The sequence below is a fragment of the Chelonoidis abingdonii genome, chromosome 14 (genome assembly GCF_003597395.2).
Source record: "Chelonoidis abingdonii isolate Lonesome George chromosome 14, CheloAbing_2.0, whole genome shotgun sequence".
In the NCBI taxonomy this organism is placed as follows: Eukaryota; Metazoa; Chordata; order Testudines; family Testudinidae; genus Chelonoidis; species Chelonoidis abingdonii.
In genome coordinates, this window is record NC_133782.1 from 6,309,500 (window position 1) to 6,327,030 (window position 17,531).

The 17,531-nt window shown below is 44.0% G+C and overlaps 1 protein-coding gene across 1 annotated transcript in view; it reads right to left on the reverse strand.

The window, feature by feature from the left end:
• Window positions 1-3,519: 3,519 nt before the first annotated feature.
• The window catches only part of COL20A1 (collagen type XX alpha 1 chain), a 95,762-nt gene continuing 81,750 nt past the window's right edge, over window positions 3,520-17,531 (reverse strand). Inside the window, exons 32-38 of the mRNA XM_032766402.2 lie at window positions 16,214-16,285; window positions 15,143-15,178; window positions 13,033-13,099; window positions 11,076-11,264; window positions 7,191-7,268; window positions 5,539-5,694; window positions 3,520-4,279 (exon numbers count right to left, since the gene is read on the reverse strand). Coding sequence (XP_032622293.1) covers window positions 4,266-4,279; window positions 5,539-5,694; window positions 7,191-7,268; window positions 11,076-11,264; window positions 13,033-13,099; window positions 15,143-15,178; window positions 16,214-16,285 — 612 coding nt within the window. The 3' untranslated portion in view covers window positions 3,520-4,265. The remainder of the gene's footprint in view (window positions 4,280-5,538; window positions 5,695-7,190; window positions 7,269-11,075; window positions 11,265-13,032; window positions 13,100-15,142; window positions 15,179-16,213; window positions 16,286-17,531) is intronic.

Below are 17,531 nucleotides of genomic sequence, written 5' to 3' on the forward strand. Positions count from 1 at the left end.
ACCGCAGGGAACCAGAGTTTCTTTAGCATGTATCATGCAGCTAGAAAGATGGGGTTTAGCAAAAAATGGCTCTGTGCATGGGAAGACCATGAGGCCCCAGCAAGCTAGCAAAAGTCTTTTTTTCTTCTTCTGTTTGAGTGAAGTGGTAATTAAAACTTCCCCATACACAAGGACAAGAGATTGTCCCCACAAGACACCTTTCAGCATTCTCCAAATGAGATCAGGCTATAGTCCCACTCTACTGGGAAACCTAGGCTTTGAGTGAGCTATACAATAAAATCGCCTGTCAAATTCACTGTTTGATCTCTTTCAGTGGAGCTGCTTGCCTGAGACAGGATTAGTTCTGCTTAAAGCTTTGGCTGATGAGGTCCCTACTGGAAAAGCTTGCTAGGGGAGTTTTCAGCATTGCACTTGTAAAACATGGAATTACTTTTAACAGCTTTTAAAAATGACAAACTAGGCCAGAAAAGTACAAGGGTTACTAAAGGAAAGTCCAGCAGGGGAAGTGATTGGTTGTGCTCCCCAAAGAGAGAAGGAATAGTTAATATTCATGAGTGAGTGGCATCTATTTTCATTAACAGCTAAAAGTAACTAAGCAAAATCATGGATGGGTTTCTTTTTTAACACTTTCCCTTGTCTACATCACTGCCCCCCTGTGCTCCTTTGAACTCCTCTCTCGTCTCCCTCCATATCATTTTGCCACTGTTGGTTTGAGAGCCTTCTCCTCTGCAGCTCCTACCATCTGGAACAGCTTTAGCTATCTCATTAAATTTTCTAATCTCACTAGAATACCTTTGTCTCCCTTGCCCATCCCTCTTCTTCTCTCTCTTGACCTGCCGTTATTAGTTGTGTAGCTGTGTGATCTCCTTCCACGGAAAATATACCAAATAAAGTTGCTTTATTGTGTAGGAAATCAGGACATGTAGAGATTCAGTGTGTAGTAACACAGGTCGGTCATAAAGAAATGCTGTGTCCATAGCTAGAGAAATGTAGTCATTGGCCAGTTAATAACCTTTACAAATTAGAACTGAATTGAGACACTCACACTTAGAGCTGGTCAGGAATTTTTTGAGTAAATGTGTTTTTTCATTGGAAAATAAACATTTTTGCAGGAAAGAATCTGGTTTGATGAAATCCGCATTAGGAAGGTTTCTCTAGTCCAGAATCTAATTTCTAGTTAACAGCAGGGAGACACCCCACCACCCCCTGCACCCCAACCACAGAATAGCCAACACAATACAAGAACTATTTCCTACCCTGCTGCTCTTACAAAGTATACCACCTTACTGCTGCAGTTCGTGAAGAGTAGGGACTTGAAGCTGGATTTCCCACATCCCAGGGTGAGTGCCATCATCACCAAGCTACTGGTTATTCTAGGGGAGGATTTCTTGGAAAAACTTTGAAGGTCTCAATTTTGTCTCATTTCAGAGCAAAAAAAATTCCAAAATCTCAAGAGTTTCCCATCTTCCTGTACTCAGAGTGTAATGCCTTACTCCTCCAATAGCCCCACTGACTTCACTGCAACTGCTTGTGGTATAAGGGACTGTTCACTTGTAAGTGCGTTTTATAATCTGGCTCTTTGATTTGAGCCAGATTATAACGCTCAAATCTGGTTATTGATTTGTATTATTGTAGAACTCTGGAGCCCCAGTCCTGGACCTGCTTCCTGCTGAGCCAAAAAAAATCTCCCTGGGGTGGGGGAATCTGACTTGTGCTACTGGCACAGAGTATGGAAAAGTGTTTCCTTCTGTGAGGCTTTCAGTTGCGGTGCAATGAGTTTATGCTAAAAGCAGGATAAGTATTTTTGAAGAATGGTTTATATGAATACAGGTACAGCATACTGGGGACATAACCACTAACTGAGCTCCCCTCCCTTCCCCGCTCCCCTCCCTTCCCCACTCCCCTGCCACCGCTGTCATGTGGAAGGTTAAGTTTGTGATTTGTTCAGCAGCCATCATCTACGGATGACTGAAATTCTGTTGCTGATGGATGTCCCCAGGTGCAGTAATTACATCTATGTAAGAGTCCCCTTTCTGTAATTAGTTACTGCTACTAACAACTGTTTTAGTAACATGGTCTTAACCAGCAGGCACTGGCATACCTATACCTTACCAATCTGTCACTCTCCTCCATTGTAACTGTGAACATGGCGTGCCCAATAGGAAACCACTCAGCCGTGGGGGCTGAAAGCTGTAGGACCTTGTTCCTTCCTCATTCCTAGCTCTTGCTTTAGAAAGGCCCAGTGTTTCCTCCTGTGGAATGAATTTCCCTACACCTCTCTCAGGCTGCTTACAAATAGATCATGGCTTGGCTAGTAGTTCTGAGCCGCTCACACTGACCATTGGGCTCCAGAAAGAGCCAGGACTCAAGTTCGACTGTCCCTGGGGAATGCTGTCAATGCCACAAAGGTATTTAGGTGCTTAACTTCCACTGATCCAACTTAAGCACCTTTGTGGATCTGGGCCCAGATGCTTTCCTGGTGCGATCAGCATATGCTTCCTTAGTGAACACATCCCGCTGGGGAGGAGAAGCCCTAGTGGGAGATTTTGGACTGACCCTGAACCTAGAAAACTTAGAAAAGTCAATCAACTGCGGCCCATGCTGCTTCTCGCAGCTCCCATTGGCTGAGAATGGCAAACCATGGCCACTGGGAGCTGAAGGGCTCCATGCCTGCAGATGCTCCGGGTGAACAAAACGTCCTGATCCATGACTGGCTTACCCTGACAGGCCGGGAGTCATAGTTTGCCACCCCCTGAAATATAGGGTTTATGAAAGGGTCATATAGTTTTTGCCATTTTGAGCTATCCATCTGGGTCAGCTTATAAACAAACAGGCTAATGAATGAGTATCTATGGCAGTTACTGGATCTGAGCCATATTTTTGCAGGGAGGACTTCTGTATCTATCTTGGGTATTTCTAAAGGGCCTAGCAACATGGTTTCTAAATGTTGGATAATTACAGGACTAAAATTTCAAGTGGGTTAGCTGTGCACAGCTACCGGTATTGCAAATGAAAATGCATGATCGTGTATGCGCGGTACCATCACTAGCCATTTGTGTACAGCTATCCAGTGTGCCAATAATTAGAGGAAATGTGCACACACATTAGGTGCACGGTAATGTGTGTTTTGCTCCTTTTTTTGTATCTAAGCTTTTTCGTAGAAGCGATGCAAGAAGAGTCAGTCCAGATTTTCTAACGCCAGTGACATTTTATTCACAGAACTTGATTGTCTTTGCATTGATAATCCAGGTTCCGGAGCAATTATTTGAAAGCAGTTACAATGTATCTCGGGTCTAGGACCAATACAAGCTGGTACAATATAAAATAACAAAATTACCATTAAGGCGTTGCATTACTAGTATCTATATAAATTTGGTATGAATGTAAACAATTATGGCCTGTACAACTAGAATGTCAGACAATAACAAATACCTCTAGTAGCCTGTTGATAAGTGAGGCCTATGGCTATGCAGTATTTGATGGAATACAATGGAAAACTGTTACTATGCGCCAAGAAGACCAAGGGGTTATCTAGGCCATCTCTTATTAATGCACAAATGCTCTATTTTCTCGTACTTTGCTTGATATGTATAAAACTAGACTAGGCACCTGGGCTTCCACTGTTCCTCTGCAAAGGTTATTCCATAGTCCAATGATAGTCATGTATATAATGAAACAGAGCAAGACTTCAATATTGTGCCAAAGGCAGAAGCAGTAACAATAGTCTTAGACTTTATTCCATTGGCACCTCACAGCTAACATGGCAGTGTCTCCCATTGTACGGATTTGCATCTGTCAGTACTTTGTACTGTTTTGCTCAGCTACTGGTGACCCACAATAATGGCTGAAAAAATAAAATAAGTGGACAAACATGAGCCATTGCTTCAGACTCTTTCTGAACATTTCATATACCATTAGTGCTACTTTTGGCTTAATAGCTTGAACCTCAGACTGTATTTCTTTACCCTGTTGTGGGACACCTGACATCAGTTCAGACACACCAACTGTCCAATGCAAAATGGTTCAGATAACATAGAAATACAGGTGAGAGGGGATGACTAGGTACGAGCTGCATACAATCTGTTTTGTGGGTAGTGTTTTATGCTTAGTTTAGAGTTCTGTGCTTCCGTACAAAAATCCAGTGCAACCAGGGGGGAACTTTGTATTTGGTGTTCAAGTTGCAGTTACGCTTTGGCTGGATAGAACCTTAATGCAGAAGTTTCCAAAGGACCGAGACCTGTCCAAGGTAGCCCATGCCTCAGTCATCATGGGATGAAATCTGCATTTGGAGACAAAAACAGGAGATACTATTGAACAGAAGAATATATACAACACAAAGTACAGAGGATGGAGGGTGCACAATTAGTCCTCCCTCAACAATCTCTCAGGCACCAACTAGTGTCTGTACTTTATTCTTATTCTATGAGATGGGGAGGCAGAGCAAGGCATTAATATGTCCTGTCATTAGTACCATGAAAATACCCCAAGTTAATTGACAAGATACACCAATAACTAAATTGGGTAGCTCGGTATTAGGAGAAAAGGCCTTTCACATAAGAGAAAATAGGGCCATCTATATGGAGCAGGAGCATTTTTAAAAATCTACTTTGCCTTCTTCAGATGTGGTGCACATAAATCAGGGGTTCTCAAGATGGGGGTCAGGACCTCTCAGGGGTTCATGAGGTTATTACCTGGGGGGCTGCAAGCTGACAGCCTACACACCAAACCCCACTTTGCATCCAGCATTTATAATGGTGTTAAATATAAATGTGTTTTTATAAGGGAGGGTCGCACTCAGAGGCTTGCTGTGCAAAAGGGGTCACCAGTCCAAAAGTTTGACAACCACTGACAAATGGAGGAAAAAGGAAATACAGATACAGGTAAATAAAGATGCACAGTTTTCATCTGACAGGGAGAGTGAAAATAGCATTCAGGAGAAGTCTTGAACCAGTTCCCCTTCCAGTACATGGTTGCATAGTAGGCCAGTTTACAGACGACTACTCTGAAAAAATGGCTAGTTTGAGGGGGAGGTCAATATTACAGACAAATGGTCAGTCACATGAGAATGCCTTTTTTCAGTAGAAGTTTCTAGTAGAAACCATGCATAAGTGCTTCTCAAGAAGAATCCCTAGTCCTTTCATGAGGTACAGAGCAGAGGTCATATCCAAGTAAATGCTACTCCTGGTGTGTTAGATCATCTCATGCAACCCAAAGCCTCCAGAACTGGCTTTAGTCTTCCACAACATCTTTCGTGGTGAGAAGGGGAAAAATTTGTGAGAGAGGTGGACTGATGCGTAAAGAACAGAGGTATGCAATTATTACAGGTTAATCCAACCATTGTTAAATGTTCAGCAGCCAGTCAGAAGGACTTTTCCCACATGGTTTGTGTTAAGTACTTAGTAAAAAATGTTCTCCAGGATAAACTGTCCCTTGAAGCATGGGAAAAATAAATTAAGCAAAAATAATAATTGGTCTAATACAGGTTAGCCAGGTAGCCAAAGATGCATCAGTGGGGCAGCTTCTAGAATCAGGACTTACCTCTTGTGCTTGCACTGTAGCATCCAGAGATATCACAACCACCTGGGTAGCCAGGTGCTCCAGGATGGCCTCTGGCACCAGGAAAACCTGGAGGACCAGTGCTCCCAGGGGAACCCTTCAGACCTGGGTCCCCTATGACTTGTTCTCCTGGAAGGCCTGAAAAATGAATGGCATCTCAAACAGTACAGTATAACTCTGCTGGTCCAATGCAATATCTATAGTCTGATGGCACACAACTACTGATGGTTATCTGGGGACTTTCCCTTCTCCCTTTTGAAGGAAGATAGGGTTACAGTCCCTACTGCATCCTGATGATCTATGGACTGCTTTCTCATTTCCCACAGTTTTACTCTTTCCTCCTGTTCACCAGTGCCCTAGAAGCTTTGTGATGTGGTCAGCATCACTCTGTCTGAAGAAGGCTAGAAAGAACACTTGTCTGCCTTCATCAGTGCTGTCTCTTAAACATCAGGAAGAATTGCTTAGGAGTATGATGACCTATCCTCACCCTCAAGGAGCAATTCCAGCCCGTGATGAGCAGGGAGCAGGATTAGGGAATCTCATCACTGTCTCCCATGTGGAGAATTATCAGACACTAATCCCAAGATCCTGGTTGGATTCACTGATTTTATGTCTTTATATGTCAATAGTAACAATCATATATATTAAAATGAAAAAATACTTTCTGCAATGCTCTCCTGCTGGCATTGAAGTCAGCAATAGGCTCCCTGACTTCAACTAAAGCAGATCAGGCTCTTGAGGGGAGAATTTTGGGTGATTTTAGGTTCCAACAAAGTAGGGGACCAATTTTCAAAGGGCCTTCCACTTTGTGAGCCACGTCCTTAACTGGCTTATGCCATCTGAACATCTGGCCCTGGATGCACAAAACTCTGCAATAGTGTAGATTAACCCCCCACACCTCCTGGGAGTGGTGTTCTGTCCTATCTAGTGGTACCGAGACCACTTAGAGAGAGAGTGAGTCTGCTCTATAGCTGTAGCCAAGAGCCATATGACTTTTAGTTCATGCAACAGAGGCTCAAGCATTTAGCTCCAGAGGTCCCAGGTTCGATCCTGCCCGCCAACAACTGGGGTCTGTTGGTGTTTTGTAGGCGATGTGAAAAGTCATATGGGGCCAATTTTCAAAGGGCCTTCCACTTTGTGAGCCACATCCTTAACTGGTTTATGCTATCTGAACATCTGGCCTTGTATGCACAAAACTCTGCAATAGTGTCGGCAATGTGAAATGTCTGTACGTAAATTGTGTGATTAAAACATGCAATTACCTAATTAGTATGTTCAGACATTGGGGATTTCTGCCTCTGCACTGGCAGATGTTTACCAAAGGGAGACTCCTTGGAAAGTATGTCCCCATGGGATCTTAGAAACAGAGGAGCTGCCATACTGGAGCAGACCCATGGGCCATATAGTCTTGTTTCCTGTCTCTGATAATGGCCAGCACCAGATGCTTCAGAGGAAGGTGCCAGAAACCCTGCTAGAGGCAGATTTAGGCTTATCTGCTCCTCATGAGTGAGTGTTGCTTTGAAATTGGGATGTGGCTGTTGCAAGCTATGCCCAAGCTGTTTGCTCAAACCCCTTGGGAGCACAGCTGAAGAGTCAACATTACACTTGAAACCAAAAGACGGTATTCACTGTACCTGCGCGTCCTCTTGGTCCCTGGCCTCCTTCCTCCCTGGCTCCAGCCATCCCTTTCTCACCTTTGACTCCTGGTCCTCCTGTTTGACGATGAGAGAGAGAGATGTGTCACTTACCAGAGCTTAACAGCTTCCTCTGAATTAATGCCCTCTACTTCAGCCTCCCCATACGGTGGCTCTTAAGTGGTATGGTCTTTGAGGAGGTTGTGGTCTTTAGTGCCGCACACAGCAAAACAGGATCCCCTCCTGTGTGGCCCTGCAAATGTATCCTTGGGCAGCCCTTGGAATTGTCCCTCAGATAGGATCATCCCCCTACCCACTGAAGTTAAGTTTGTGGCTATTTATGAAACTGTAAATATAAATCAAGTTGTCTTTTAATATTTTTTATACCTGGTCTTTAAGTACAGTGCAGCGCATCATACAGTGTTAGGGAGCCTGTTAACCCTTCACTGTTGAATGCCATTTTAGTGGCGCAGTAGAAATGACTTCCTCATCCATGTGCATTGCTCTGCTGTGCCTGCAGCTCTCTGTGCAACAAAGCCACTCTTCCTGAGCTCTTTCTCCTCTTACCACCTCTAGGGGCCAGCACCCAACTGCAGCTTTCTCAGGGCAACCGCTGCAACTGCATATGCCAGGCTCTTGCTGCTCAGGGAGGGCTGGCTGGAAAACAACAATTCCATTGTGTGCAATGTTTTAGAGGTTTGGGAATCTGTTTCCATTCTGAGGAGGAATGAAATTGAGACCTTACAAAAGTTCCCCCAGTGTCACCAGCCTGGTGGTTATGACACTGGCCTGAGATGTGCTAGCCTCAGGTTCAAGTCCCTTCTCTGACTCTAATCTGGTCTCCCATGTTCCAGGTCAATATCCTGACCCATAGGCTAATGAGTTAGTTTCACCTTCCTGATGAAATGGTCAACTAAACTAGGACCTGAAGAAGAGCTCTGTGTAGCTCAAAAGTGTCTCTCTCTCCCCAAACAGAAGTTGGTCTAATAAAAGATATTAACTTCCGCACCTCATGTCTCAAGACATCTCTCTTGAGGAAATGGCTTTTTTTGAGAGAAGTTTTGACAAAGAGATTTTGACCAGTTTTACACATAAGTTCTACCTGTTCTTCATCTAGGGGATCTGTCTCCTCACATGACCATCTGGAAATAGTTGCAGGTTGCTTCATCCCTGCTCCACTTAGTTGTCATTTTGGTAAGCTTTATGTTTTCAGGACAGAACTGAATGACTAACGAGCTCGAGCTAGGGGTTGGCTTTTCAGAAGGATTAAGCAGCTACTGAAGCCAGAGCAGTTTCAATTAATGTTGTTGCACAAGACTCTCCAGCAAATATTTTTATAAAAATATCTGCTTGGACATTATTTCCTCCCATTAACACCTGTCTTTGCCTCTCCTGCCATCAAAAATTTGTATCAATATCTAAGACCTGCTCCTGAAGTGAGGCCCTTTCGTGGGAATAAATGCTTGTGAGAGAGAGCAGCAGGAATCGCCTGACAGGCCTAGGACTCAAACTGCAGAACTTTCAGTGCATGGAGCGGTCCTTTGTGTTAGTAGCAAAAATAGCTGCTTGCCTTACATGTCTTGTCAGGTGGACAGAAACAGAGTTTGTTATTGAGCTTGTGACTGGGGGAGATTTTTCTTGAAATGGGAAGAAGAAAAAAACTGTGTTTTTACATGAGTTGGTTTAAAAAAAAGTCAGTATGGTTGGTATATACCCCTAGTGCTGGCTCCCATCCTGTTCTCACTGGCATGCTATGAATAAAGACTGGGGAGGGGAGAAGGGCTGCTTCAGAAGCAAACTTGCTATCCCCAAAAGCTCTAGTAAGAAGATACTTCCCCAAACACACATTTCAAGATGGCTTTTCTACAGAAAAGTAAAGAGCTACAAAAAAGATGGTGGGGGAACAGGAAACAACAGTGCAGAATCTTCTCTGAGCGTTCTTGACAGATTCAGGTTGCTGGGTGAGCAGCTGTGTGAAATGTGCCAATTAAACCACAAACTTAGACCAAAAATTGAAGGAAATTCTACATGAAAAAGGAGGGAGAGGCTCTTCTTGCACATGCACACAGTCATTTCCTTTTCTTTCTCTCCCAACATTTTCATCTTTAATAATGCTGTATGTGCCATTTTGGAGCTGCAGCCAAAAGGTTCTTCTAACAGCCTATCCTTAATATACTGTTTTTTTAAACCACGGGTGGCTGCCAGGATGACAGTGCAGTCAAGATTTGCCCTGTAATTAAACAAAAGTTCCAGCAACACTTTCCCCTTGCAAGTGCAGGAGCTTTAAGTTTGAGGCCAAGAGGCCAGAGATCAGAGAATATTCTCTCCAAAGCTCATGAGTTCTACTCCAAAAAGGTGCCAGCGAGTGCTCTGCCCACTGAGGGGTGGCGGGTGGGCGGGGTGGGGGGAGAGATAAGAAGCATTGCATGCTGCTCTCATTCCCTTACTGGGAAAAACTGTTGGCCATATGCTGGCATCTTTACTTAGTCCTTACATTGACTTCAAGGGGAGTTTTGATCAAGTAAAACTTTCAGATTTGGTCCAGCATTGTGCCCAGAGACAATGAGAGCCCACCTTGGATGGTGGGTGATGCTGCTGGGTAGAAGGTGGTCCTGTTTTTTGTTGATTAGTACTTATGAGCACGTGAATGGCTGGAGGCATCCACCAGGACTGCACTCCACTGGGCTGGGTGATGTGAATACACGCACACCAACACACAGGGTCCCTCCCCTGAAGAGCTTGCAATCTGAGGTGGGTAACAATGCAATGGATGGGAGAAAGAAGTACAGTCCCATACTGGAATCCTTCCTGCCCCATCAAACTTTGCTTCATGGCACAAACAAACAAGGTGTCACCACTCCCATCTGTCCTGGGCTACTTGTTGCATAAAATGGAAAGGTAAGTGTAATATAAACCTCAGCCATACCTGGCAGAGCATTAAAGGATCTGACAATAAACACACCTGGTGTGTGTAAGCAAGTCTAGATCTGGTACAGGAGTACATGACACTGCATATCCTAAGTCCCATAAATTTCTCCCTTAGTACTGTTTGATGTTGGGAGGGATTATTTTAGTTGGCCCCTTTTATGTATTTCTCCAGCTACCCAATGGCACACTGGCCACAGCAGATGCTCTGGCTTTGGCCTTAACATATGTCCAGATATTTCCATCTTTTTTCCCTGGAGCCATCGTTAAACGGCTGATTTCATGGACCCGACAGCGGTGGGAGCTGAATGAGGTGAGATCAGCTCAGGAAGGATATTCCACAAGTAAGGGGCAGTGTGAAGGGATGTGGAGAAGAGTCACTGGCAAAGCTGAGGAGGGGAGTGTGACGAATGATGAGCAGCTCACAGCTACGTGGGAGATCCAGTTAGAGAATGGGTGCTGCAGGATCCACGTTGCTAAACAGACATAATGCCAGTATGCAATTACTGGCTCAGAAGTGGACGGGAATGAAGTACAGATATTCAGGCAGACCAGACAGACACTCATGCTGGTAATCCTGGGCAGACACTCTACTTGTTTGTAATATTAATGGGGTGAGTGTGACTCAAAATGTCTTGGAACCATAATTTTGACGTCACTCCTGAAAACAGGGTGAGAAGGTACTAGGCTGCAGATCCTGCTCATTATGAGAGCTAGAGCTGAACAAATCCCTCTGATCCAGTAACCTCCAAACTTCGTGGACATCTGGATCATGAGGGAATCTTTGCTGTTGGCGCCTATCTCTATACCATGCTGAATCAATGTGAAATGGACGTGAGCTTAGTGCTCTGGAAGTTTCTATCTGGAAGTTTAGGTGAAGAAGCTACCCTTCATTAGCCACTATGTCTGAAAGTATGAAGGCCATGGCGAAGCCCTACTTAAGAACTCTTCAGTCAGTACCTCTTTCCCCAGGATACCCATCTTTGCCTGGCTGTCCTGGGATACCGTCTTCTCCTCTTTCTCCTTTAGTACCAGCAATACCTGGAAGACCTGGTGGTCCAGGTCCTCCTGGCTTCAGTGTGTCATCCCACACAGGAACTGGCTTCCTCGTATGTTCGTGGATGAATGAGTCGAATTTCAACACATGAGCTGAGAAGACAAGTCAGAAAATAAACTGCTTCAACTCCGCTCCAGAGGAGATGCTGAGATGAGCAAAAGGCCTCAAGTCAGAACCTCTGCTGGCACAAATGTAACCTGTGTGGATAAAATAAAGAGTCCAAGAGCCTTTTGCCCACCTTCGGGCCAAGTCCTAACCTTTTACTAGACTCAGGAAAGGTTCTGTAAGTTCTTCCAACCAAAGAAATAGTTGGAGTCCATCAAATGTGAAGCTACAGAGGACTTGGCTTAGGTTTGGAGCCAAGTCAGGGGCACCATATGGGTTGAGATCGAATAACGCCAATGAATCTCTCAACATATTGGCTGCATCTATACAAAACATCACCTCCCCCCCGCCCCAAGCCCCTTCTGTTTCTGGATCCGAAATTGTCACTATGTTTAGTTCCAAGGACTTAGAGCAGAACCCATCACAAAGCCCTTGAAAGCTAAAGCTGTTTAGAAGTCAGGTCTTCATTTTGGCCCATTTTTAGTTTCCCATATACAGTTCTGATGCCATATGGTTATACATTGGTTACATCACTTACATAGCAGAGAGAAGGCAATACTGCAGCCTGTCTTAAAAGTGCAATGTACCTATCATCAGACCAGGCAAAGGGTGGTTTGGGTTTGAAAAAGTACTAGCTGGAAACTTCATTGAGTTTGCAAAACCACAATTAGGGGGAGGTTCAGATCCACTTCTGTTTTGTCTGCACCCCAAAGTTCAGGGAGGGAGAGGTGAAATAGGGTGGTAGATAAGTGACAGTGGTTCCAGTTTTGGCTCATACTTATTTTACATAGATGGGAGTCAAACTATGGAAACTTTTGATATTACAAAACCATTCCCTGGTTCTGGTTTTGTTTGCAAAACTCATATCAGGATGAATGATGTGGTCTGATTTTATTCTGTATATTCTGATGTTGCCCCGTCTCTAAAAAAAAACCTTATATAAATAAAAATCACTAGGTACTATGAAGTTGTCAGTCCAAATTGCAGAGGTCATGAACTGAAGAGGAAGACTCTGCTGAATCATGGTCTTGCTATCTGACCTTGGGCAAAGCACTAACTTGATTTCCCTGTGCATGGTTGACCCCAAGCAAATCTTGCTGACAACTCTTCATCCCAGGAAAAGCAAACACACAAATCCCTGGTGCGTTCAGTGGGTGTTGCACTTGGTCCAGGCATCATCTGAGCTAAGCTTTCCAAGTTCCACCCACCCACCCAAAATCAAGCCTCCTGTTTTCTCTGCTGTAGAAACTGAGGGATCAATTAATGGCACACTGGAGTGATTTTTCCTAAAAGAGTCAACCGTCAATCCAAGCCTTTTCCTACACTTGAAAGAAAAATCCAGTACAAGATGTCAGGCTGGACTGCTAAGTAATATTTCACAGGTCTTTGTTCTAATACAACTTGGTGGGGGAGGAAGAAAAATGTTCAGTTTTGAGAGCTAGCCTGTGAGATTCTTGCTCACTGAAGTCATAGAATAGAATCTCAGGGTTGGAAGGGACCTCAGGAGGTCATCTCGTCCAACCTCCTGCACAGGACCAAGCCCCAATTTTTGCCCCAGATCCCTAAATGGCCCCGTCAAGGATTGAACTCACAACCCTGGGTTTAGCAGGCCAATGCTCAAACCACTGAGCTATACCTCTCCCAATGCAAGGCCAAGGCCTCCTGCCAATGGATTTTGGATCAGGTTCTTCATTATATGGTAAAACATCAAGTACTGTAGAAGTATTACTGCCCAAGGAGACAAGTTATACTCACTCTGAATCATCTGCTCACAAGCCTGGCTAACCAGCTGGTAAATTGTGGCCAGGGATTGTGGTTCACCCTGAAGTAAAATTAAAAATAATTAAATACTTTTAAAATAAAGTGGATAGAAGGTAAGAATGTAAGTTTTATGATGGCACAATCAGTTTGAGCTATTGAGATATTCATCACCCTGAGATATCGCTATTTATTCATCAATAGGCTTTGAAACAATAAAATCTTAACTGGTAAATATCAATAATTTTGATTTTCCCTGCAGCCACAAGTTGACTAAATAAATTTTCAGTCATTATTAAATGAAAATTAACCACAACTGGAGAGTATAGTTGCATATATGTTTATATGGCTTGAAGGCTGATAAGTGTGTTTAGCATATAAGTCAGTACTCAGCGATGCTTAAATTAATATGATTAAATATAACAACTTTATGCCTTTGCTTCTGAATCTTTAATGAATGAATCTTGACTCCTATGGTCATTACCTGCTGAATAAACAACAATTGCTTTCTGAGTTTTTTCTCAGAGTTTTTGCACAGCAGGATATAAACTACTTGGAAATAAACATTGATTCTAGCCATAAAAATTCATAACTATAAAAACTGAACCCTTCCAAGCCTCTTTCAAAAACGTCCATCTGTGGCTGGTACTGTTGCGATCACTGTGCAATCTTACACAGAATGAAACAAAAACCAGGCACAAGGTCCGCCTGGGAAAACCAGCAATCACAACATAAAAAAAGTTCACAAAAGGAAGAGCTGGTGAAAAAGGGAGGTGACGAAACGAACAATCAGTATCAGTTTCAAATAGAAAAGTCTTGCACCCAGTCTCGAAGGCCGTAGGTGCTGGAAGCAGGGGTGCTGCTGCACTTCCTGGCCAGAAGTAGTAATAGCAACCCAAATACATGGTTTCGACCTTCAACACCTACACTTTAAAAAACTCCTCCAGCACCACTTTCTACACTGCAAAGAAAATCCCGCGGTGTCAGGCCTCAGGGCCTGTGTCAACTGACTTGGGCTCACGGGACTTGGGTCATAGTGCTGACAATAGCAATGTAGATGTTCCCACTCAGACTGGAGTGCAGGCTCTGAAACCCTGTGACCCGGGAGGGTCTCAAAACCAGGGCTTCAGTCTGAGCAGGAATGTCTACACTGCTATTTTTAGCCCCATAGCGTGATCATGAGTCAATTGACCTGGGCTCTGAGACTTGTGGCATGTGTTTTAATCTGCAGCACAGATGTACCCAAAGACAAGTGCAATGGGAACAAGTGAGAAAGAGGTCCAGTGAAGAGGCTTCTCAGGGCATGAGCCTATTGAAGGTAATGGAATGATTTCCATTGGCTTCAATGTCTGTCAATCTGGTCCTGCATGAAAGGAAACGTGGCAAATTCTATATTTGCATCACCTACAGACAAGGTTTGAGTTTTCCCAGTTCTCATGTGTAATTTACAGACTGGCTGACTGCAAGCTGGTACAAGAGCTGTGCGCATTCTCTGGCACTCAGTGCTACCTAGCAGTAGACAGGCCATTTAGGAGTGTAATCTAACTGAAAGTCAATGGAACTCACTCTCCTAAGGCCTAACTCCCACTGAAATCAAGGGAAGGCAGAAGTCTATGTGCTCAAGTCACCCTTGAAACTAGGACTCAGGCACTTGAGAAAATTTTAGGCAGCATTGCCAAGGGAAAATTCTCCCTCAATATCTAAAGCCAGATTTTCAGATTGTGTAAATCCCCTGATTCCAGGGGAGCTGCAACTATTTATGGTAACTGAGGATCTGACCCACCAACTTTTGTTCTGAGTTAGTCAATTAGCATGTAATACATTTTTATAGAAAAATCCTTAACGGGAGTCAAGTAGTTGGTGGGCTTCCCCCTCCCCCACCATTACTGAGACTAAGCCTGTTGCAATATTCTGTCAGGTTCCCATGGGACAGTCATTCAGGTGAATGGAAAGCCAAGAAGCAATAGGTAAATGAGAGAGTTCAGCACTGAAATGGCTTAATCACGTCACTGTCACTTGTACAGCTGCTTAGCGTGCGCTGCCCAGTCAGTGCTGCACTCAGGAACTGACTGCACAATATAAAGAACTCCAACGAGAAACAACTCACTTTCTCTCCCCTTTCCCCCTTTGGACCAGGCAGACCCTGTTGAGAAAATAGAGCAAAAATAAACACTTTTTAAACTGGGAGGAGGTGAAACATGGAAAGTAAAAGGCCAATTTAATAAACGCCAGTATTAGTACAGTACTTTGCTGTTGGGATTCGCAAGAGAACAGCCAGCAGTATGTTTACAGGCTAACTCCAAAGTAAGGACCACATCTGAGGTGGATTTTTTCAGGTGCTTCTTCCAAAACTGTAGTCTCAGCCATCTGCATGCACAAAACCCAACAAATGTGAATGCAGATGCACAGGGGAAGCTGATCTGACAGTCCCATTCTTTGATATCTTATGGTTGTATATCACAGAATTATGCAAAATGCATGCACAAATGTCATTTTGTTTAGTCACAAACATGTGAACCAGTAAATACTGTGGCTGTAGTTAAGGATATATACACTCCCCCCACCCCACAACAGAAGACCAAATTCATACAAGTAATGGAGGGTTTTTATTAAGGATAACAACAAATAAGGAGCAACAGGAAAAGACTGATGCCAACAAAAAGGCAGCATCAGAGCTGTCAACCCTACAGATCTGCCTTTGATCCAAGGTAAGTTCTCCTCACATGCAAAGAGTTCTTCATCTTAGCTAAAGGGACAACTGCAAAGTTCAGATGTGGGCTAAGGCTTGCCCAAAAAATTTGATTCAGGCCTATCTCTAGTAATTTCTTTCTCCAGTCCAGGATCTTACACAGGAAATTTTTGACCACTGGATTTTATTTAGCTCAGAATCCTGCAGAGGGCCATGCCTGCCATGAACAACTAGCCCTGATTCTACTCCAAGACATTTGTCAGCTAGGTCTTTGATGAATAGTTAAAGTCCCTTCCACCAGAAGAGATGGATCTGACCTAACACCCTCAGAGCTACACACATTCAAACTTTGAGGAAATTCAGATGCAGAGCTGAACTTTGCAGCTGCAGCTCAGTCCATTTAGAACTCTCTCAGATTCCATGCTCTCATCAGGCACTCCTCAAGTACCATAACGCACACACACACACACACACACACACACCACTTACAGTGGGTCCAACATCACCTGGAGGTCCTCGCTCTCCGCTACTGCCTCGGAAACCTGTTATTCCTTGGAAACCCTGCAGAGATTAAATTGTGAGATGCAGCTACAGAGAAGGCCCAGTCAGCTGCACGTTTTCTTTTGCTACTTGAGGCTGACATCTCCCTATGGCTCCAAGAGCACCAGCAGAATCAGTTTAGAGGACTCAGTTAAAGGCATTGTGCCTTTAAGGTTTATGTCAGTGCATCATCCAACCATGAAGACAATGTTAAGAGTATATCATGTATGAGTCATGTTCACATCATTTACGATTACTGTCTCAATTATGGCCAGGAGAGCAGATGTGAGTTGTGCCCACGACCTGCAAGGTGGTTTTTACCCTTCAGTTTTTAGTTCTTTCATTCTATATTGAGATTATTTTAGTCTTAGCCCAGAGCACATCTATTTTTGGACAGTTAACGCCTCTCGTTTACAGCTGAGCTTCCCTCCAATGTGTAATTGCATCAATAATGAAGAATTGTTTAAAGGAAAAAAAAAACCCTGCATGCTCTAGACATCTCTGTCTTCTCCCCAGTTGTATTTCTGCAGTTGCCTGAATTGTATAGGAAAAGGGCCAGTTATTTTCTATTTATTTGTAATTTTTCACCCACTGGATTCCAGTCAATAGCGATTGACAGCTATTTAGTGGTCTTGGGGAAATGAGATGGAGATTTCAGTGCAATTCCTAGTGCACAGGTGGCATCTTTGCTATTGAAAGGCTGGTCTGGTAGTTCATGGTGGGACTCAGTGAACCTGGGTTCACTTCCTGCGTCTGCCATGTACTGCCTGAAGTTCAGTAGTAGGTCACTGAGCCTCGCAATCCCTCAGCTCCCTATCTGTAAAGTGGGGACATAATACTTCACCACCACTCACGGTGTTGAGAGACACTCGACACTAATGTGATTGGAGCCTTATAAATAGGTAGATGAACTCTAAGGCTGTCCTTGGTGAAACTGAGGCTAGGAATTTGTGCTTGGGAGCAGCTCAGGTCCCACTGGCATGGGCAGAGTTGAGTGAGGACATCTTGCCTGGCATCATGCCCAGTTCCAGCTAGTGACTTCAGTCTAGCATTCTGTATGCCTTAAACTCATCCACCATCTAAGAAAGAGGAACAGTAGCCAGCTGGACCACCTAACCCTCTGGCAAAGCACACGTCCCTCTAGAGGCTGCCTACTAGCTAAGTTGTCTACTGCTACCAGCTCACAGAGTTACTCCTGAAGCTGAAATGGTAGAGGTCTCTGCTGCAATGCTGAAAGTCCCAGGTTCTAACCCTGTGATGACCCATG